General features: G+C 38.2%; 1 protein-coding gene across 3 annotated transcripts in view; it reads right to left on the bottom strand.

Annotated features, from left to right (window-relative positions):
- Positions 1–17,921, bottom strand: part of VPS26A (VPS26, retromer complex component A) — a 44,719-nt gene extending 26,798 nt beyond the window's left edge. The window contains exons 1-2 of one of the 3 annotated variants that reach the window (XM_037804627.1): positions 17,808–17,921; positions 12,221–12,370 (exon numbers count right to left, since the gene is read on the bottom strand). In XM_037804627.1, coding sequence (XP_037660555.1) covers positions 12,221–12,370; positions 17,808–17,810 — 153 coding nt within the window. In that variant the 5' untranslated portion in view covers positions 17,811–17,921. Of the gene's footprint in view, positions 1–12,220; positions 12,371–17,456; positions 17,653–17,807 lie in introns of those variants that run through there. The other 2 variants (XM_037804626.1, XM_037804630.1) reach the window with 2 other exon arrangements.
- Between the last annotated feature and the right edge of the window lie 4,913 nt (positions 17,922–22,834).

The following is a 22,834-nucleotide window of genomic DNA, read 5'->3' as shown; positions in this document are numbered from 1 at the left end:
CCTGAAACTGTCAAATTGCAACCCAGGAGCCTTGATTCTTGAAGGCAATTGTGTAACTATATAGCTTACATGGTGTGACTGTGTGATTGTGAAAACCTTGTGGAGCACACTCTTTTTATCCAGTGTATGGCTGGATGAGTAGAAAAATGGGGACAAAAACTAAATGAAAAATAGGGTGGGACGGGGGGATGATTTGGGTGTTCTTTTTTACTTTTATTTTTCATTCTTATTCTGATTCTTTCTGATGTAAGGAAAATGTTCAAAAATAGATTGGGGTGATGAATGCATAACTATATGATGGTACTGTGAATAGTTGATTGTACACCATGGATGACTGTATGGTATGTGACTATATTTCAAGATAAAATTAAAAAAAAAAAAAAACTAAATGAAAAACAGGGTGGGATGGGGGCTGGAATGATTTGGGTGTTCTTGATTCCTTTTATTTTTTATTGTTATGTTTCTTCTTTTTGGTGTAAGGAAGATGTTCAAAAATTGATTGCAGTGATAAATGCACAACTATATGATGGTACTGTGAACAGTTGATTGTACACCAAGAATGATCATATGGTATGTGAATATATCTCAGTAAAACTGAATTTTTTAAAAAAAAGTATCCTTTTATACGAAAAAGGAAAGAAAGAGAGGAAAAAACAGATCTGACATATAAAAGCCAAAGGATAAAACGGCCAAAGTAAGTACTGCCCTTACAGTAATACTGAATGTTCATGGATTAAACTCCTGAATCAAAAGACAAATTGGGTATTGGAATAGCTAGAAGTAAATACCTGAAACTACCAAACTCCAACCCAGCAGTCTGGACTCCTGAAGACAATTATATAATAATGTAGATTACAAGGGGTGACAGTGTGATTGTGAAGACCTTGTGGATCACACCCCCTTTATCTAGTGTATGGATGAGTGGAGGAATGGGGATAAAAACTAAAGGACAAATGGGGTGGGATGGGGGGATGATTTGGGTGTTCTTTTTTCACTTTTATTTTTTATTCTTGTTCTGGTTCTTTCTGATGTAAGGAAAATGTTCAGAGACAGATTGTGGTGATGAACGCATAACTATGTTATCATACTGTGGACAGTGGATTGTATATCATGGATGATTGTATGGTGTGTGAATGTATTTCAATAAAACTGAATTTAATAAAAAAAAAAAAGACACATTGGCAGAATGGATCAAAAAAAAGAAGAAGAATAATCAATCTATATGCTCTTTACAAGAGCCTTATTTTAGACCCAAAAAAAAAAATACGCTGAAAGTGAAAGGATGGAAAAAGATATTACACACAAGCAGTAACCAAAAAGGTTGGGGTAGCTATACTAATATCAGAAAAAATACTTTAAATGCAAAAATGTTATAACAGACAAAGAAGAAAACTATATTAATAAAAGGTGCAATTCACCAAAAATAACCATCATAAATATTTATGCACCTAATAAAGGTGCCCCAAGTACATGAGGCAAACACTGGCAAAACTAAAGGGAGTAATAGATGCCTCTACAATTATACCAGGAGACTTCCACACACCATTCTCTTCGATAGACAAAACATCTAAACAGAGGATCAATAGGAAACAGGGAACCTAAATAATATGATAAATGCAAAAGACCTAACAGACATATATAGAGCACTGCATCCCAAAACAGCAGGATATACATTTTTCTCAGGTACTCATGTAGCATTCTCTAGGATAGACCACAAGCTGGGACAAAAAACAGGTTGGGTTGGTTTGAATGTATTATGTCCCCCCAAACACCATTATCTTTGATGTAATCTTGTGTGGGCAGACCTATCAGTGTTAATTAGATTGAAATTCTTTGAGTTTTTCCATGGAGATGTGCCCCACCCAACTGTGGGTGATAACTCTGATTGGATAATTTCCATGGAGGTGTTGGCTTGCCCATTGAGTGGGTCTGAATTAAATTACTGGCACACTATATAAGATCAGACAGAAGGAGCAAGCTGTTACAGCCAAGAGGGACACTTTGAAGAAAGCACAGGAGCTGCAGATGAGAGACAGTTTGAAGACGGCCACTGAAAGCAGACTCTTGCTCTGGAGAAGCTGAGAGAGGACAAATATCCCAAGTGCAACTAAGAGTGACATTTTTGAGGAACTGCAGCCTAGAGAGGAACGTCCTGGGAGAAAGCCATTTTGAAACCAGAACTTTGGAGCAGACGCCAGCCACGTGCCTTCCCAGCTAACAGAGGTTTTCCGGACACCATTGGCCATCCTCTAGTGAAGGTACCCGATTGCTGATGTGTTACCTTGGACACTTATGGCCTTAATGTTAACTGTGGAGAAACTAAAATGGCGGCTAGGTGAGATAGGGCAAAAAAACACCTCCGTGAAAAACACCAGATAAAAACCAGACAGTGACCCAGAATACTGGTTACAGCAATACACCAGCTGGACGAAGTCTGCTAGTATCACAGGGGCCGTATACTTGGTGAAACTGGGAGTCTGCATTCTGAAATGAGTGAGTAAGCTGGCTGGAAGACCCACAGCCACGCAGCATTGTGGGGACGCCAGGGCTTGGCATTTGGAGACCGAGTGGCTCTTTAAAAAAAAAAGGGGGGGGGGACAACCCAGGAGCGGCTGCAGTTGCGGGAGTGAGAACCACGCAGTAAAACACAGCAAAAGGGGGCTGGGCCGGCCTCTCAAGTGTCTGGCCTGGAGGATAGTCCACTGCAGATACCCTCGAGGCCAGGGGAACAGAGGGGAGAGCCGGAAACTGAAAGAAACCCTGCGGCTCGCAGCTGGCTCCCAGGAGGGCTGGATAAACTCCTGCCCAGGGCCGTGCCCACAGCCCAGAGCCCCGCCAGTTGTCCCAGAGCTGGGAAAGAGGAACTATGCGAGGAGAGGGGGGTTGAGACACCCCATTCGGCCATCTTTGCATCAGGCTGAGAGCGTTGCTGCACGGCCCGGCAGCCTGGGCTACCCTTGAGGGATGGCGCGCACTTGTGACGTAGCACAGCATTCTCTCAGCAGAGCTCCTGGAAGATCACGGCTGGGAGGGGGACCCATTCAGAGAACCCAGGGACACTACGCCAAGTCCGGTGGTTTGTGGGACAGCGAGAGAGAGGGTCTGGGGCTGAAATGAAATGACGGTTCAGACTCTTGCGGCGGCCTTGAATCTCCGGGAACCTGGGGGATTTGAATATTAAAGCTGCCCTTCCTCCCTGGCCACCCATACACACAGCCCACATTCAGGACGGACAGCTCCAGCAACACACCCAAACTGAGTTCTCCAGCTGAACCCCACAAGAATCATTTCCCCACACACCGTGGGAACAAGGTTGAGAACTGACTTGAGGGGTATAGGTGACTCACAGACGCCATGTGCTGGTTAGAGAAAGTGTACATCACCAAAATGTGTTTCTGAAAAATTAGATTGGTATCTTTTTTTTTTTTTTTACAACTTGAAACAACCCTATCAAGCAAAGCAAATGCCAAGAGGCCAAAAACAACAGAAAATCTTAATGCATATGATAAAACCAGACGATATGGAGAACCCAATACCAAACACACAAATCAAGATATCAAAAGAGACTCAGTACTTGGCAGAATTAATCAAAGAACTACAATCGAGGAACGAAAACATGGCAAAGGATTTAAAGGACATCAAGAAGACCATGGCCCAGAATATAAGTGACATAAAAAAGACCCTAGAAGAGCATAAAGAAGACATTGCAAGAGTAAATAAAAAAACAGAAGATCTTATGGAAATAAAAGAAACTGTTGGCCAAATTAAAAAGACTCTGGATATTCACAATACAAGATTAGAGGAAGGTGAACAACGTCTCAGTGTCCTAGAAGTCCAGAGAACAGAAAATGAAAGAACAAAAGAAAGAATGGGGAAAAAAATCGAAAAAATCGAAATGGATCTCAGGGATACGATAGATAAAATAAAATGTCCAAACTTAAGACTCATTGGTGTCCCAGAAGGGGAAGAGAAGGGTAAAAGGTCTAGAAAGAGTATTCAAAGAACTTGTTGGGGAAAACTTCCCAAACCTTCTACACAATATAAATACACAAAGCATAAATGCCCAGCAAACTCCAAATAGAATAAATCCAAATAAACCCACTCCGAGACATATTCTGATCAGACTCTCAAATACTGAAGAGAAGGAGCAAGTTCTGAAAGCAGCAAGAGAAAAGCAATTCACCACATACAAAGGAAACAACATAAGACTAAGTTGTGACTACTCAGTGGCCACCATGGAGGCGAGAAGGCGGTGGCATGACATTTAAAATTCTGAGAGAGAAAAATTTCCAACCAAGAATACTTTATCCAGCAAAACTCTCCTTCAAATTTGAGGGAGAGCTTAAATTTTTCACAGACAAACAAATGCTGAGAGACTCTGCCAATAAAAGACCTGCCCTACTTCAGATTCTAAAGGGAGCCCTACCAACAGAGAAACAAAGAAAGGAGAAAGAAAGAGAGAATTTTAACAGACATATATAGTACCTTACATCCCAAATCACCAGGACACTCATTTTTCTCTAGTGATCACGGATCTTTCTCCAGAAGGGACCATAAGCTGGGACATAAAACAAGCCTCAATAAATTAAAAAAAAAAAAAAAATTGAGTATACTCAAAGCACATTCTCCAACCACAATGGAATACAAATAGAAGTCAATAATTTTTGAACTGTAACTCCACTATTTACTTCCTACATGATATAAAATACACAAACTCTAATGACAAATCAGTGGTTTTGAACTCAATGTAAAATATGTAATTTTAGACAACTATATAAAGGTGGGGGAATGGAGGAGTATAGGGACACAGTTTATGTGTCCTATTGAAGTGAAGGTGGTATCAAAGAAAAACAAGATTGTTATGGATTTAAGAGGTTAATTTTAAGCCCCACAGTAAACACAAAGAAATTATCAGAGAATATAACCATAGAGATGAAAAGTAGAGTATGGGTTAAGAGAAATGGGGGAAGGGGCAATGGGGAGTTAAGAAATGAGTGTAGGGTTGCTGTTTGAGGTGAATGGAAATTTCTAGAAATGGATGGTGGGAAAGAGCATTATAACATTCTAAATGTGATTAATCCCACTAATGGAAGGCTAGGGAGGGGGTGGAATGGGAAGATTTAGGCTGTATATATGTTTCCACAATTGAAAAAAAAAAGACGACAGTCTAAATAGATGACAATCAAATACCAAGGTTGAACCTTGATGGAATTGGAGGATGAAGGACAGGAAGCTCAAAGGGACACAGCTGAGACATAAGGAAAAGGAAATACAGAATGTAAGCTTTGTATGATTGTTGAATCTCTTGTACTTCTTAGCTGCGCTTAATGGGATTGCATAAAAGAATGTTCTTATTCATGGGAAGTGTATATGTGAATTACAGTGTTTGTTCAAAGGTGTGTGAAGCTAGCTCTCATATGTTCAGAAGACAGAGCAATGATGATGGATGATAGGGAAGGAGGGAAAGAAATAGCGATGTGACAGTATGTTAACATTGGTGGATTGGGCTATCGGGGGAGGGGGGTCAGGGTATGATGGAATTCTGTGTATGAGGTTAGTATTGTTTTGCAACTGTTCCTATAACTTTGAATTTATTTCAAAATTAAAAAAAAAAAAAAAGACTGTAACTGTGTAACCAAATAAACCCCCTTTATAAAAGCCAGTCCATTTCTGGTGTTTTGCATTCCGGCAGCACTAGCAAACTAGAACACAGGTCTTAATAAATTTTAAAACATTGAAATTATACAAAGCACAATGTAGATGAAATGGACAATTTCCTAGAAACACATGAACAATCTACAGACTCTAGAACAGATAAAATACCTCAATAAACCAGTCACAAGTAAGAGACTGAATCAGTCATCAAAAATCTCCCAACAAAGAAAATCCTAGGCAGCTTCACAGACAAATTCTACCAAGCATTCCAAGGAGAATTAATACCAATCAGGACTGGACTCTTGAAAACGATTGTAGAACAATGTAGCTTACAAGCGGGAACAATGTGATTGTGAAAGCCTTGTGGATCACACTCCCTTTATCAAGTGTATGGATAGATGAGCAGAAAAATGGGGACAAAAACTGAATGAAAAATAGGGTGGGATGGGGGGTGATTTGGATGTTTTTACTTTTACTTTTTATTCTTATTCTGATTCTTCCTGATGTTAAGGAAAATGTTCAAAAATGGATTGGAGTGACGAATGCATAACTATGTGATCACACCTGAACAGGTGATTGTACACCATGGGTGACTGTATGGTATGTGAATGTATTTCAATAAAACTGAATTTAATTTAAAAAACAAAAAATACAAACAAAGAACCACTATCACCACTGTTATTCAACTTTTATGTTGGAAGTTATAGCTAGAGCAATTAGGCAAGACAAAGAAATAAAAGGCATCAAATTGGAGAGAAAGAAGTAAAACTTTCACTGTTTGCAGATGACATGATCCTCTTATAGCAAAGCTAATAGAGCTAATCAATGAACACAGCAAAGTGGCAGGCTATAAGATGAACACACAAAAATCTGTAGTGTTCTCATACACAAGTAGTAAGCAACAGGAGGAGGAAATCAAGAAAAAAATTCCATTTACAACAACCAAAAGAATCAAGTATTTAGGAATAAACTTAACCAAGGCCACAAAAGACCTATACAGAGAAAACTATAAGAAACTGCTAAAAGAAATCAAACAGGACCTTAAAAAATGAAAGAACATACCGTGTTCATAGATTAGAAGACTAAATATAGTAAGATGGCAATTCTACGTAAATTGATTTATAGATTCAATGCAATAGCAATTAAAATCCCAACAACTTTGCAGAAATAGAAAAGCCAATAACCAAATCTATTTGGAGGGGCAAGGTGCCCCAAATAGCCAAAAATATCTTAAGAGGAACAAAGTGGGAGGTCTCACACTACCTGACTTTAAAGCATACTACAAAGCTACAGTGGTCAAAAAAGCATAGTACTGGCATAAAGATAGATATACCGAACAATGGAATCAAATTGAGTGTCCAGAAATAGACTCTCTCATCTACGGACAACTGATCTTTGATAAGGCAGTCAAGCCAAAGCAACTGGGACAGAGCAGCCTCTTTAATAAATGGTGTTTGGAGAACTTGATATCCATATCCAAAAGAATGAAAGAGGACTCCTATCTCACACCTTATACAAAAATAAACTCAAAATGGATCAAAGACCTAAACATTAGCACTAAAACCATAAGACTTTTAGAAGAAAATGTAGGGAAATATCGTAAAGATCTTGTGATAGGAGGTGGTTTCCTAGACCTTACACCCAAAGCACAATCAAAGAAGAAGTAGATAAATGGGATCTCCTCAAAATTAAACACTTTTGTACATCCAAGGACTTTGTCAGGAAAGTAAAAAGGCAGCCTATGCAATGGGAGACAATATTTGGAAACCACACATCAGATAAGGATTTAATATCCAAAATATATAAAGAGATCCAACAACTCAACAACAGAAAGATAAACAACCCAATTTTTAAATGGGCAAAAGACATGTATAGACACTATTCTGAAGAGGAAATACCAATGGCTCAAAAACATATGAAAAGATGCTCAACTTCACTGGCTATTTGGGAAATGCAAATCAAAAACGCAATAAGATATCATCTCACACATACTAGAATGACCATTATCAATAAAACAGAAAATTACAAGTGCTAGAGAGGATGTGGAGAGAGAGGCACATTTATTCACTGTTGGTGGGTATGTAGAATGGTGCAGCCACTCTGGAAGGCAGAGTGATGGTTCCTCAGGAAGCTAACTATGGAATTGCCATATGATCCAGCAATTGCATTAGTAGGTATATATACTCAGAGGAACTGAAAGCTAAGACATAAAAGACATTTGTAAACCAATGTTCTTAACAGCATTATTCATGACTGCCAAGAGATGGAAACAGCCCAAAGGTCCATCAACAGACAAGCAGATAAACAAACTGCGGTGTATATACATGATGGAACAGAACAAAGACACGGAACATATAGCAACGTGGGTGAACCCTGAGGATGTTGTGTTGAGCGAAGTTAGCCAGAAACAAAAAGACAAATACTGTATGGTCTTACTAATATGAACTAACATTAATGAGCAAACTTTGAGTCAAAAGCTGAGAACACAGGTTATCAGGAAATAGAAAGAGGGTAGAGATCAGGCATTTGATGCTGAAGGAATACAGAATGTTCAACAGGATTGACTGTGTAGATCCAGAAATGGATAGCACAGTACTGTGTGATGGTAGCATAATACTGTAAGAACACTGAACAACGATGTCTGTGAATAAAGCTGAAAGAGGAGTGCTAGGGGCAAGTATGACACCAAAAGGAAAGACAGACACTAAAGACTGGAACTGTATAACTTAGTGAAATCTAGAGTGGTCAATGATGGTGACTAAATGTACAAATATAAAAATATTATTACATGTGGGAGAACAAATGAATGTCAACCTTGCAAGGTGTTGAAAAAGGGATGGTACTGGGGAAAAATATAATCAAAGCAAACTGGAGACTATGGTTAACAGTAACATTGTAATTTGCTTCCATTAAATGTAACAAAGGCAATATACCAAAGCTAAATGTCTATGAGAGGGGGATATAAGGGAGGGGTATGGGATTCTTGGTAGTGGTGGTGTAGTCTTACCTTATTATTATATTGTATGGTATTTAATTTTTTTTATCTTTTTAATTTTTTTAAATGTTTTTTTTTTTGAAGTAATGAATATGTTCAAGTGCCAGTTGTGATGAATGCACAACTATATGATGATAACTGTGAACAACTGATTGTACACTGGATGATTGTATAGTATGTGAATATATCTCTATAAAAACTGCAAGGAAAAATATAAACAGATGGACACAAGTGCTGGCGAAAACACAGAGAGAGGGATGTACCTATTCACTGTTGGTAGGGAAGTAGAATGGTGTAGCCCATCTGGAGGACAGAGCGGTGGTTCCACAAGAAGCTAAGTACGTGGGTGCCATAAGGTCCTGCAGCCTCATTATGGGGGATCTTCTTGGTAGATCTGAGAGCAGGGGCATGAATGGACATTTGCACACTGGTGTTTATGCCGAAGAGTGTTCACAATTTGCGATGGATGGAGGTAGCCTAAGCGTACATCGACTGATGATTAACAGAATGGTGAACCGTGGTGTACACATACAATAGAATATTGAGCAGATACAAGAAGGAATGAAGCTGTGAGACATGCAACTAGATGAATGGATCTTGAGGACAGCATTTCAAGTGAAGTATGCCAGAAACAAAAAGACAAACATTATAAATGCCTCACTAATATGGACTAACTATAATGTATAAACTCTGAGAATTAAATCTTAGAGCCCAGATTATCTAGGAAATGCTTATTGTAATGGTCCCTAGACTGTAAGCTCTTAGAGCAGTCACATCTATTCCTGAGTTGTAATGGTTATCTCTAAATTCAGAGATGCTGAGCTCTTTGTGTATAACCTGGTCGGTCTCTGGTACTTTGGTATCTGTGTGACACCGGAAACTCAGAGCTAGAGCTCAGCAACTATGAATGTCAGTATTCATACAGCAACTGTTACAAGAGCTGAAAAAAGAGTTCAGACTTCAGTAGAAATAAGAATGAAGTGGATCACGTTAGGACTAAGGCAAATCAGGCCAAAGGGTGAAGGACGATATTGACTGTGTCTTAATACTTCAACTTCTATATGAGACCAAGAGAAGAGATGTTTATTTGGTGCAGGATCTATATTTTCTACAGCACACTGAATAATTTAATACAATCAGTTTATTCAAACATTATAATTACATGAAACTTTGAATAGGAAGTGGGATCTGGTAGGTTTGTACAGGTTAATGTGAAATCCTGATAAATCCCAAAGTAATTTGGGCAGAGAATATTTTTTGCAGGGTCCCCCTGAGGAACTGGGGAAAAATGTGGAAATGTTGGACTTCCTCACCTAGGTTAGTACTGATAGTCTCACAAACATTGAGGACTAACAATTTAGTGAGGTGAGCCACCAATCTTGGGGTTTGCCTTTATGAAGCTTGTTACTGCAAAGGAGAGAATAAGCCTACTTAAAATTGTGCCTGAGAGTCTCCCCCAGAGAACCTCTTTATTGCTCAGATGTGGACCTCTCTCTCTAAGCCTATGCGGCAGATGAACTCACTGCCCTTCCCACTAAGTGGGACATGTCTCCCAGGGGTATAAATCTCCCTGGCAATGTGGGACATGACTCCTGGGGATGAGCCTAGACCCGGCATCATAGGACAAAGAAAATCTTCTTGACCAAAAGGGGGAAGTGAAATGAAACAAAATAAAGTTTCAGTGGCTGAGAGATTTCAAACTGGAGGGCATTCTTATGCGCTATATAGATATCTCTTTTTAGCTTTTAGTGTATTGGAATAGCTAGAAGGAAATATCTGAAACTGTTGAACTGCAACCCAATAGCCTTGATCCTTGAAAACAATTGCATAACTATGTAGCTTACATGGTGTGATTGTGAGATTGTGAAAGCCTCATGGCTCACACTTCCTTTTATCCAGTGTTACGGACAAATGAGTAGAAAAATGAGGACAAAAACTAAATGAAAAATAGGGTAGGGATGGGGGGATGAAATGTTTTAGGTATGCATTTTTACTTTTATTTTTGGAGGAGTAAGGAAAATGTTCAAAAATTGATTCTGGTGATGAATTCACAACCATATGATAGTACTGTGAATAACTGTGGATGACTGTAGGGTATGTGAATATATCTCAATAAAACTGTATTTTAAAAAAGTCAGTATAGTGGTTACATTTGAAGGAAAGGGATTGTGACTAGGATGGAATAGATGGAGTAGCTGGCAAAGTTCCACTTCTTAACTTGGATGGTGATTTCAAGAAATATGCATTATAAAATTTATTTTTGTTTTGTATGGTTTTCTATATCTGTTTTATTTTACAATAATGATTAAAATGAAATTAAAAAATCTCAGATTAATAGTCAAGTCAATAATATCTTCTAAGGAACAGAAAATATTTACTTAAGAGATTTTATTTTAAAATACACATGTATACTCTACTGTTATTAACTAGGTAGGTCTACATGTGATTTCTAATAATTCCAAAAATGTAACCCGAATGTCAGCTATTTTTCAAAAACACAGTGAAGTGCGTTCATTTTTAACTTAAACAATGTCTTCCTTTATTTATCCCACAAACAACCATGAACATTAATTTTCAGATGACATTTTAAACCAGATAGGGAACGTTCCCTGCTAGACTTAAAAACAGTAAATAAATAAATAAATCAAATAACTATTTACTGAGAGCCTATTTTATAACCAACACTATGATATATTTTATGGCGAATACAGAAGCACACTCTGATCCCTTTGTCTTAAAGAGCTTACAGCATAGCTGTAGTGATAAGATATTTACTTGTCAAATGAAAATATCTGAGATATTAGTAGGTTCAATCTCTCCCTAGAAAGAAGACTTGGTTGGTATCCCTAACCTCCAAACCCCAACTCAAAGCATATTAACAAGCCTTCTTTTCTGTAGGCGATACACTACTTCAACCCCTCTTCATCTGACATGTTCCAACCATTTGATGATTTTGTCTGCTTTCCTTTAGGCCTCGTCTCTTTCTTACCATTTTTTTAAAAGTAAGAGTTTCAGGGAAATAAAAGATGAAAAACAATTAAAAAAAAAAAAAAAGTCATACTCATACTAAGACCCCAACAGGCAATCTCTCAATGGACCCAAACAGACAAGTCAATAAAAAGTAATCTCAAATGTCTAATAAACCTATTAGGCAAAATCAACCTATCTCCTACAATGGTAGGAAAACAGAAAGGTAAACCATAAAGAAAGGAAAAAAAAATTTAGAAAGCTAGAGAATTGCCTCCAACCTCCATCTCTCAGCTTTATGTTAAAGGACAAACTAACTTTGAGTGGATTCCAGCCCCACTGGAGAAACTGTCAGAAATTAGATGCACACAGTCAAAACCACAAAATTTTGCATGCAATTTAGAGCATATAGAGACCCTGCCCCTAAAATCCTTCCAGGTTAAGAATCTTTCCTATAAATTTTCTAACAAAAAAAGGATTTAGTTGACCTTCGGAAAAATTTCCATCGCTAATACAACCATTCAAATTTAGAAATGGCACAGCCTACGTGATGACTAATTCTAATGTCCTTCAACTAGGTAATTCTCCAAAACAAAGATTTACCTTTCCTGAAACAGATTCTCCATCATAGAAAAGATAGTGTTTTTCTACTTTCCCATCTTCAGTTTTCATTTCTGCCATTTTCCTGGTGTCCCCATCATTAAGGACAACATCGATCTCACAAATGGGACCAAAAAAGCCTCCAAGAAAACTCTGAAATAAAAGGAAAATGTTCATATTTATCAACTTTAGTCTCTACCACATTTTGTACTTCAAATTTAATTACCTATGACCTATGGTTAAACAGACTGAAAATCTGTGAGCTCATATGGCACTGATAGTAAGAATTTTTATCCAATTCTTCATCATAACAAGACAAATTTAAATTTGCTATAATTTCAATCATTTCCATACGTAATCACTATAAATAATCAAATATTAACATACACCAGAAATCTAAGAAATTAATTTTTAACATCTTGATTTGAAAACTTACCTTTGGTTACACTTTGATGAGACTTTTCATTATAGCAGAACTCATACAATCCAAATTACTCATACATATATATTATATAGTACTACTTACTGTAAAGTCTAACACTAGAACAGGTCCAAATAGTACATATTACACTGTGTAAAACCTTGGAATAAAACTGGTCCTAATGTACTAAACTAGTAAAATTTATGTGAATTTTTGTAAAGAAAAGTTTTAAGCCTTATGTAAATCCTGAATATGACAAAAACATAAGGGACAAAAATCAACTGCTTGAAAATATCAAAACACACTAGTTGGTAATAACAATACATAATTCATTAACAAGTCTGATATTGGATCATTTTTGTCACCTATGAAAGGCAGCCTTCTAGTCATTTTTGTTTTTGTTTTTATCAAAGAGAATGGTCTCTTATTAAATCTTCCTACATCTCTTACTCTGCCTTATAGAACAATCAGAATGATCCTTTAAAAACATATATCTGATCATATAATTCCCTGCTTAAGATCTTTCAATGGGCTTGTGAGAGTATGAACAGGAACTACTTTCTAAAACAGTTTGGCATTATTTGGTAAAGCTGAAGATAAGCATATTCCTTGACCCCATAATTCCACCCCTAGATATATACTCTATTCATAAACTGTTACACACAGGAACCTGGAGACAAATATAAGACTGTTCACAGCAGCATTGTTCATAATAGCCCCAAATAGAAACAATCCAAATAGCCATCAACAGGAGAATGGATACATAATTTGGGTATATATTCATACAATGGGAATACCAAATAGCAAAAGAATGAGATACAACTATACACAACATGTTGAGTGAAAAAAGCCACAAAAATACACACTATGATTCCATTTATATAAAAAATCAAAACCAGGTAATGTACACTATACTATTAGAAGTCATGGGTTCCTTTTTATATTCTGAATGCTTGATACACGTGGTCAATTATTTGTGTACTTTTCTGTAGGTAATGTTTACTTCAATTAAGTGTTTATTTACATACACTCACACACCCATGTTCCTTCATATGGTCTACATATATGTGACCCTGTCCATCTCTCCAGCCATACCAGCATCACATGATCCACGGTCTTTCTGGAATAGTTTGTAAAATTTGCCAGCCTTCCTTGTCCTAGAGCCAAGATATATATCCTGGACCTAGCTCATTCATCCTTCAATTTGCAGTTTCACTCACCTCCGGAAAACGGCCTTTCCTGACCTCTCGATCAAAATTTGTATCTCCAAATTTTGTAATCATGTAATTTAACTTTATTATTTATTATAATCTGTGTGCTTATTTATATCTGACTCCCCAAGTGAACTGTGAACTCTGTGGGGACGGATACCTTGTCCTTTGATCATCACTGAAGACAAGGTGCCTTGGAGAGTGCCTAGCAGTTAGTAGAAAGCATTCAAATACCTGCTGAATGTAAAATTAATTTTGAATAAAATATATGCTGTCCCAATAATAGAAAATAAATAAATACACAAAAGAAATGAGCTGAAATCTGGAATATTCGTGAGACTAGGCCTCCCCCAGGAAATTAGCAAAGGTGTAGTAATAAAAGACTAGAGCTGAGTAAGTCAAGCAAGCTGTATGCAAGCCATGACCCTCCTAAGGCTGTGTAAGTCACAGGGTAATAATATGATCAAACAGATAGTGTCCTAAATTCTGGGCCTTTTTTTTGTTTTTATTAATCCTACATTAACAAAAGGTATTATAATTTCAAGAAGTAACAATTACCAGATTAGTACTTTTTACATACAAACAGCAAATTTTCTTTCTGACAAGATGTTTTCATCTTCTCTGATATTACAAACATAACTCAATTTTGATTAGAATACTAAGAATCAAATCTGACTCTGAACTAATTTAGAAAAGAGAACAAAAAGCACCAATTATAAGTCACCTGCACTGTCCTTTCCTAGTTAGCTTTCATACTCCAAATCTTAAACTCAAAACTTGCTCAAAATAAAGTATGAAATTACACATCTTCACCTAAGGACTACAGATATATGAGAATGCAGAGCAGCTCAGAATCAATCAGCTGATAATTACTAATTATCAACCATGTGCAAAGCAAAGAGCCAGCAACCGTGGTGGGTAAGGCTGTTGTGGAAGGAGCAGTTATAAAAAGGTAGAAGACAAGGTGTCCAAGGAGCTGTGTATTTTAAATAGGGAAACAAAATTAGATCTGTAAAAAGATTATTGCCAATTGGCAATGAGGGCTTTCAGAGAATTGAGCTCTCCTTCCTTATGAAAGCAACATTAACTAATTTGAGCTATAAAATAGAGGCAGGAAAATTATTTTCTCAATCCCAACACTTCCCAGAGCTGATCAAGGAAAAGTGAGATTTGAAAACTATAAAAAATGTTTTACAGATATAAAGAAATGGTATTTTTTTCATATCCTCAACACATAGAGCTGAACTTGGGATTTGAAAGCTGATATTAAAAAATAACCAAAAATAAAATTAAAATTGCCGATAAATAAAATGGTATAAAATAGGCAAAGTTTTATGAAATTTACCATCAATTAATAACAAATATAATTATGCAAGAAGTCTTATTTAACTTCTTAAAGAATTTGGACACTTAAAACTTCCTAAACATTAAAAATATATGTAATAACTATGTTAGCCTGCTTTTAAATGCATGAAATATTTCATAACTAAAAATAAAAGTAGGCTTACTTTTCAAAACACAAAACTCTAAAACTGAAAGAGATCAGAAGGTTTATAAAAAGTCTGGTATAGCATATGCAGAAGAATAATGGTTGAGTAATAAACTATAAGCATTTTAACAAGGTTAATTATGGCATGAGAATGTAGCATTGGATTAACATCATTTTTTACATTAAGACACATCAAAAATTAACTATACTTAAAACCTCCAAACAATTGTGAATGTCCTACATTTAACAAGTAGATAAGGGAAAAAAAAAACTAAGAAAAAGGTTTAAGTCTTTTTGTTTTCCTTCTAAAGGGAGTTGAAGGAAAAAGATTCTCTAACCCAGTCTTGCTCTTAAAGGTTTTAAGACATGCACCTGGTCATTTCAAATAAGTCATGAAATTAAAATCTTTTTAATTATCCGCAACCAAATTATATTTCTCTAGATATGTAAAGAGGAAGTAAAATACAGAATTGTCAGGATGGCAAAGACTAGATGAAAGGGAATAAAATGTACAGAGGGTTAAGATACATTAATTCAACTTTTCTTGTAATTACAGAGGGCGGTTTTGAGACCTAAGTTTAAGACTACTAAATTCTTTGGGAGAGAAGCATCTTCATGTGAATATTCAGAACATGAGATTTTCAGAAACAGTATTAGACAGTTAATAAGCAAGTTAAAAATCTTGTAGCTTTTAAATTACTAGACTGCAAAATATGTGACAATTAAAACATTAAAATTATTTCTACAGTTTTCTAATCCTTGCTTAACTTTCCTATCGCCGACTGTAGTTTCATTTAAGGTTTTTCACATAAGTTGTGAACCCAGTTTAGAGCATTACGATCGAGCAAAACTACACGTGGATACATAAAGGCAGCAAACTTTTCAGCCCTTACTGAAGAAATTTCACTAAGTCCAGTGATGTAAAGAATGTTACTCAAAGTTGGGCAAGAGACTCTCAAAATGCATTCACTTAATCCATACACAAGCAATGAAACAGCAAATTTTCATACATATTTATGCCCGTTTCAATGTTTTAAAGCTTTAAAAGTTACTTTCATGAGTAACTGGAAAAATTTTTTAAATTGCTGTTGAACATGATTCAAGAAACTTATTAAAAATAGCAAATATAAATGTAAGCAAAAAACAGGAAGCCCTTGTAAGTTTTCTTTTCAAATGATATTCAATTAAAGAAGCCTTCCCTAACTCCCTGACTAGGCAGGGTCCCCCAATACTTCCTTCTTAGTAGTTATAATTGTATCTTACATATTAAAGAAACAATTAAATATTCACCTTCCTTTAGATTGTAAGCTACGAGAAGGCAGGGGCTTGCTTGCTCACTGCCTCTGGGTGTGCCTAAATATTTGTTGAATGAAAGAAAAAAGGGCTCCACATTTAAGAATGAACACGTCTGTCTTGACTTTTTAAAAATTAAAGTAACACGATTTCTAAATATAAAATCTATTTATTCAAAGTTTTTTTTTAAACCTAGTTTGGCCTCTGGCCAAAAGTCTCAGTTTATAAAACCAATGAGCTTGAGGAGAGCACCTTGTAGAAGGACAGCACACAGTAGGCGCTCAAGCCTATGACTGTTAAATGAAAACGAATAAACGTATTCTATAACAAAAGGACCCAAATGAGAACCAAACTAGAGGAGATAACCCACACACACATAGTTCAACGCCATCGTGCCCAGTCTTGTGCTTCCCACTAACTCTATGGTTAGAGTATTGATTTCCTTCCCTCCCCTGCTTTCTAGGCCAGTTCAACATCCCAGAACGTTACGTTTATAGAAATTTCTCGGGGGAGGAAATGACAGTCAATACTTTAAAAGGCGGGCAAGAAACCAGTGTCTTTAAATTAAAGACATCCCCCTCCCCCCAACGTCCTTTTCCTTTTCACTTTCATTCTACAAGTGTCAACAGCAACCCTGAACTGGGGTCATAAAATCGCAGACTATCACCATATCCAGGTGTTTTTTAAAAATCAAGGAGTTTATCAAGCTCGTGACATACTGGCAGAGAGTGAACAAGTACCCCAGAGTCCGTAACTGATGGACTCACGGGTCACCCAACATAAAGGGAAGCGAGGCAGCCCGGGAAGAGCAGAGAGACTGGCTACCTTGGAAGGGGAGGCGGCGACAAGCCCCCGCAGAGGCGGGGTCCGAGTACCCAACTGGGGCCCCCAAAGCCGGAGGAGAAACGCGGGCAGAGGCTCCGACATGGCCAGGAGAGCACGCCGCTGCCCGCAGGTGCTCGGGCCTCTCCGCAACCGGGAAGAGGCAGCGTCGCCCGCTCCTCCCCGCCCTCGGGTTGGCCCGACAGGCCTAGCCCAGCTCCCCGCCCTGCTCGCCTGCCCCCTTCTCCCGCTCCCCGCTGCCTCTCCCGCAACGCCCAGCCCGCCGTTGGCCGGCCCGCCGCGCGCTCCGAGACGAGGGCGGGAAGCAAAGCACGCGGGCCGCCGCGCACTCACCATTGTGAGCGCCGCCGCCGCCGCCGCCGCCGCCGCGTCCCCCCCACTTCACTCCTCTTCCCTCTGGAGAACTCCCAGTCCCGGCTCCCACCGCCCCGGCGGCCGGTCACGTGACCTATAGCCGCCTGCCGCACGTGACTCCTCCCTTCCTCTCCTCCCCGCCCTATGTACCCGGCCCCTCCCTCGAACCACTCGCCCCACCCTACTGGCCAGCGTGGTCTCCCTCCGAGGAGAGGCCGTTTGGAGGCGGGGCCTCGTGCTCCACCCTTAGGAGGGCGGGGCGGGGCCACGCGGTCGACGTCAAGGGGGAGGAGCCTGGGCGGAAGTAGGTTCTCCTGGTCCTCTTCGCCCTCCTTTCTGTCACGTGTCTGGTGGGTTGCTGACTTGTTTCTGACCGACTCTTACCACACCCAGTTCCTTCTCCTGTGAAAGTTTGACTGTCTGGGAAGGAGAGACGGGTTTGTTCGGGAGGTTCTCTCCGTGGTTAGGTTATGGAATCGCCGAGGCGAAGAGGGGCTGTAACGCGAAGCCGCATTTACTGAAACCTTGCAGTGAGATGGGGATGAGTCATTGTTCCACCTTTCGTGAACTCGAAAGCTCCTCTTCCCTCAGAGCTTCTGCGTGCTGAGAACTGAGCTTTGGGATGTAGTGCTCTGAAGAGAAGCGCTATAGAATAATCGACATACGTGGGTTCCTGAAATCCTCGGATAGCTTGTGAACTATCTATCCATCCCTAGCCATGGAGGGCTCATAAGTCAATTGCACCACCCTACCCACAACAGAAGATGTCCCTCCCCTTAAAAGTCCGGTGATGCTGCTAAAGACTCCTCCGGCCTTAGCGGCAACCTAATCACTGTACTGTAAGCCTACAGCACCTCTAAAAGAATGAAATACTGTTTAATCTACCACAGTACTCTCCATATGTAATGAAGGCAGAAAAACAAAAATTCCTTCAGTAATCTGTTTGCAGCCAAGGGACTTAAAGAGGTAAATTAAACTGTAAGAGAGTAGAAGGAAGAGCAAAATTCAATAGAATAAAAAATAGATGAAAATGGAGATGATCAATAAATCCAAAAATTGGAAAGATGAATAAAATTGATAAGCAATACTAATCAAGGTAAAAAGAGAGAAAACACAAATTTCCAATATTAGGAATGAAAAAGGGGACACAACTTTAGATCCTACAGACATCAAAAGGATAAAGGGAATATTATGAACAACTTTAGTCCAGTACATTTGACAACTTAGGAGAAATGGATAACGTTCTTAAAAACACAACTCTCTGAAACTAACATAAGAAATAGAAAATCTGAACAGTCCTACATCAGCTAAAGAAATTGAATACAAAATTGAAAACCTTCCCATAAAAACAAAACTCTAGGCCCTGGAACGTGCTAGTGAGTTCTACCAAAATTTAAGAAAGAAATAATACCAAACTTCTTACACAAACTCTTTAAGAGACTGGAGGAAGACAGAACACTTGCCAACTAATTTTATGAGTCCAACATAACCCTGATACCAAAACCTGACAACAACATGCCAGGAAAGAAAATTACATACCAATATCCCTCATAAACTAAACCAAGTTTATAAAACAGAAATTCCTGTGAAAACAGTCATTACTGAATTATCCTTAAACTGTGGTCAAATATATTCCTTAGAATCTTTTTTGTGTCTCTTTAAAGTTCCTATTTAGTAAAGTGGGACAGCATCTCTATATGAATTTTAAACATTTCTATCGTTGCCAGTGCTCAGGTCAGCATTATAATACAGATATCGGTAAAATGTGAAACAAGTACAGGGCACTTTTACCTAAGGCTACAAAGGAAACAAGTGCTCATCAAAGGAGAAAGAAAGCATTTCATGTTTCCCCCATCTTTGATTGTTTTTCTGTAGGAGTCTCTGCCTAGTAACTGAGAGTATTTGCTGGAGCCAGATATTTGGATTTGGGAATGTGACCTTCATTCATTAAACCTATACTTACTAAAAACCCCAGTGCTGTAGAGATAGTGCCAGTTAGCAAAAATAAATAAATAAAGTCCTTGTCCCCATGAAGCTTACATTCTAGTGGAGAAAATGAACAATGAACAAGTAAATAAATAATATACTTTCAACTGGAAAAAAGAAATATACATGGTGATGTGATGGGTGGAATAGGAAGCAATTCCCCTCACAAACAGTTTCTCCTATAATTTGTTGAAATTGATATAAACCAATATTATTATAATTATATTATTAATAAAAATTCATAGTTTATATTAGAGTTCACTCTTTGTGTTGCACAGTTCTAGGAGATGTTGTTTCCCTTCGCTCCTCAGAACCTTGAGAAGCAGTGTCTTTGTCCTTGCTCATTCCACCACAGCCCTCTGTTTATTCCCTGTGAATATAGTCTGTTTTCACCACCAGATTTAAGAAAAGGACTAAATGCTGCAACTTCATCTCTCATCCCTATGCCCCAACCTCCACACCTAAAACTCAGTAAACCCACAATAAATATTTTGTTCTGACTTTTAATTGGGACTGTAGATAAAGTTGGAGATCAATTAGCCCTTTTATTAGGATCTAGACCCTACAATGGATTAGGGGTAGATCATAGACTTCCTGACTCCAGGTGCAGTGTGCTTTCTATTAGAGTTCCCACTTGACATTAGTCAAGAAGAGAATAGTAAAAGCACATTTGATAACTGTTCTAGTTTGCTAATGCTGCCGGAATGCAAAATACCAGAAACGGATTGGCTTTTATAAAAGGGATTTATTTGGTTACAAAGTTACAGTCTGAAAGCCATAAAGTGTCCAAGGTAGCGCATCAGCAATTGGGTACCTTCACTGGAAGATGGCCAGTGATGTCCAGAAAATCTCTGTTAGCTGGGAAGGCACGCGGCTGGCATCTGCTCCAAAGTTCTGGTTTCAAAATGGCTTTCTCCCAGGACATTCCTCTCTAGGCTGCAATTCCTCAAAAATGTGACTCTTACTTGCACTTGAGGTATTTGTCCTCTCTTAGCTTCTCTGAAGCAAGAGTCTGCTTTCCTCGGACATCTTAAGCTGTCTCTCATATGCAGCTCCTGTGCTTTCTTCAAAGTGTCCCTCTTGGCTGTACCAGCTTGCTCCTTCTGTATGATCTTTATACAGTGCTCCAGAAGTTTAATTCAGACACACCCTGAAAGGGCAGGCCAACACCTCCATGGAAATTATCCAATCAGAGTCATCACCCACAGTTGGGTAGGGTGCATCTCCATGGAAACACTCAAAGAATTACAATTTAATTAACACTGATAGGTCTGCCCACACAAGATTACATCAAAGATAATGGCATTTACGGGACATAATACATTCAAACTGGCACAATAACTAAGAATCTGGATGAGGTGCAGTGAATTTTTTTTTAATTTTTATTTTTTTGTTTTGATTTTTTATTTTATTCCTATTAATTTTTAAAAGCTATTTTAGAATGGTATTAGGTATTAGTGCCTTATTTATAATTGCGATGACACCGGTATTATTATTATTGTCTATTTGAACTGTGAGAAGAAAACAGTAAAAACAAAGCAAGTCTTCATGAAATAAGAAATTTTTAATGAAAGAGGAAGATGTGTTTGTTTTTTTTCACTTAGAAGATTTGCCTATCACCTTGACAGCTGCTTAGGTTCCTAAGAATGCTACTTGGTGGCTTAAATATCAACACATCAAAAAGAATCAGTGAAAGAAAAGTAATAGTAACAGAGATACCGGTGAAGCCAAATATAAAGAAAAGGTGGCAAAGAAGGTAACACTAGGGGCCAATTTGTATTATTTATTCTACTGATCAAAATCCAATAACTGTGCTTTTGTAATAAATACAAGGAGCAAAGGAACTGTGGTGCTAGTTTCACCCCCCCATCCCCCCCTCCCCCTTTCTCCCTCTCTCTCTTTCTCCCTCTGGAAAGCCAGAATGTTAGAACTAGACTGTGAACAGTGCAGAATTTTGCCAGCTGCAGACTCGTTTAGTTAGTTGTGTCTCTGCGTTTGCCCTTTGCAAACATAAATCTGATTGATTATTTGGGTTGATCATAAAGCTTTGGTGATGGATGGTGGTGACAGAAGCACAAACATTGGGAACATATTTAACAGCACTAAATTGTATAGGTTTGTGGTTAAAAGGTGATATTTGGGGTGGTAAATATTACTAGAATAAATATTTTTTTAAATATGATCATAAAACACAAACAGTGAACCCTATTGTAAACTATGGACTATAGTTAATAGTACCTTTATTAAAATGTTCTTCCATGAATTGTAACAAATGTACCACACTGATGCAGGGTGTTGATAATAGGGTGGTATATGGGTGGTGTTCCGATTTGCTAAAGCTGCCAGAAATGCAATATACCAGAAATGGTTTGGCTTTTACAATGGGGGTTTATTAGTTCACAAATTTACAGTTGTAAGGCCATGAAAATATCCAAATTAAGGCATCAAGAGGTAGATACCTTCTTTGAGGAAAAGGCCATTGGTGTCCGGAATCTCTGTCAGCTGGGAAGGCATGTGGCTGGCATCTGCTGGTTGTTTGCTCCTGGGTTGCATTGCTTTCAGCTTCTGTTTCCAGTAGCTTTCTCCTTAAGCATTGGTGGTTCTCACTTACCTTCTCAGGGCCAAACTCTGGACGACTTCTCTTAGCTTAGCATCTCTAAACTTTGGGGTCTGTGTCAGCTCTCAGCTCTCTTAAGGACTCCAGTAAACTAATTAAGACACACCTTGAATGGGTGGGGTCACCCCTCCATGGAAACAACCTAATCAAGAGATCCCACCACAATAGGTCTGCACCCACAAGAGTGGATTAAAAGAACAGTCTTTCCTGGGGTACATAATAGTTTCAAACTGGCACAGGTGGTATATGGGAACTCTGTATTTTATGTATGGTTTTTCTGTAAACCTACAATTTCTCTAAAAAATTTTAATAAAATAAGAAAACTACCAAAACTTTCCACCACCCTAAAGAAAAACGCTGTAGATTTCATTCATTGTATATCAGATAAGAAAAGTGGCTACGA

The sequence above is a fragment of the Choloepus didactylus genome, chromosome 15 (assembly GCF_015220235.1).
Source record: "Choloepus didactylus isolate mChoDid1 chromosome 15, mChoDid1.pri, whole genome shotgun sequence".
Lineage (NCBI taxonomy): Eukaryota > Metazoa > Chordata > Mammalia > Pilosa > Megalonychidae > Choloepus > Choloepus didactylus.
Note: the sequence above shows the minus strand (reverse complement) of the source record. Positions and strands in the feature narration are given on the sequence as shown.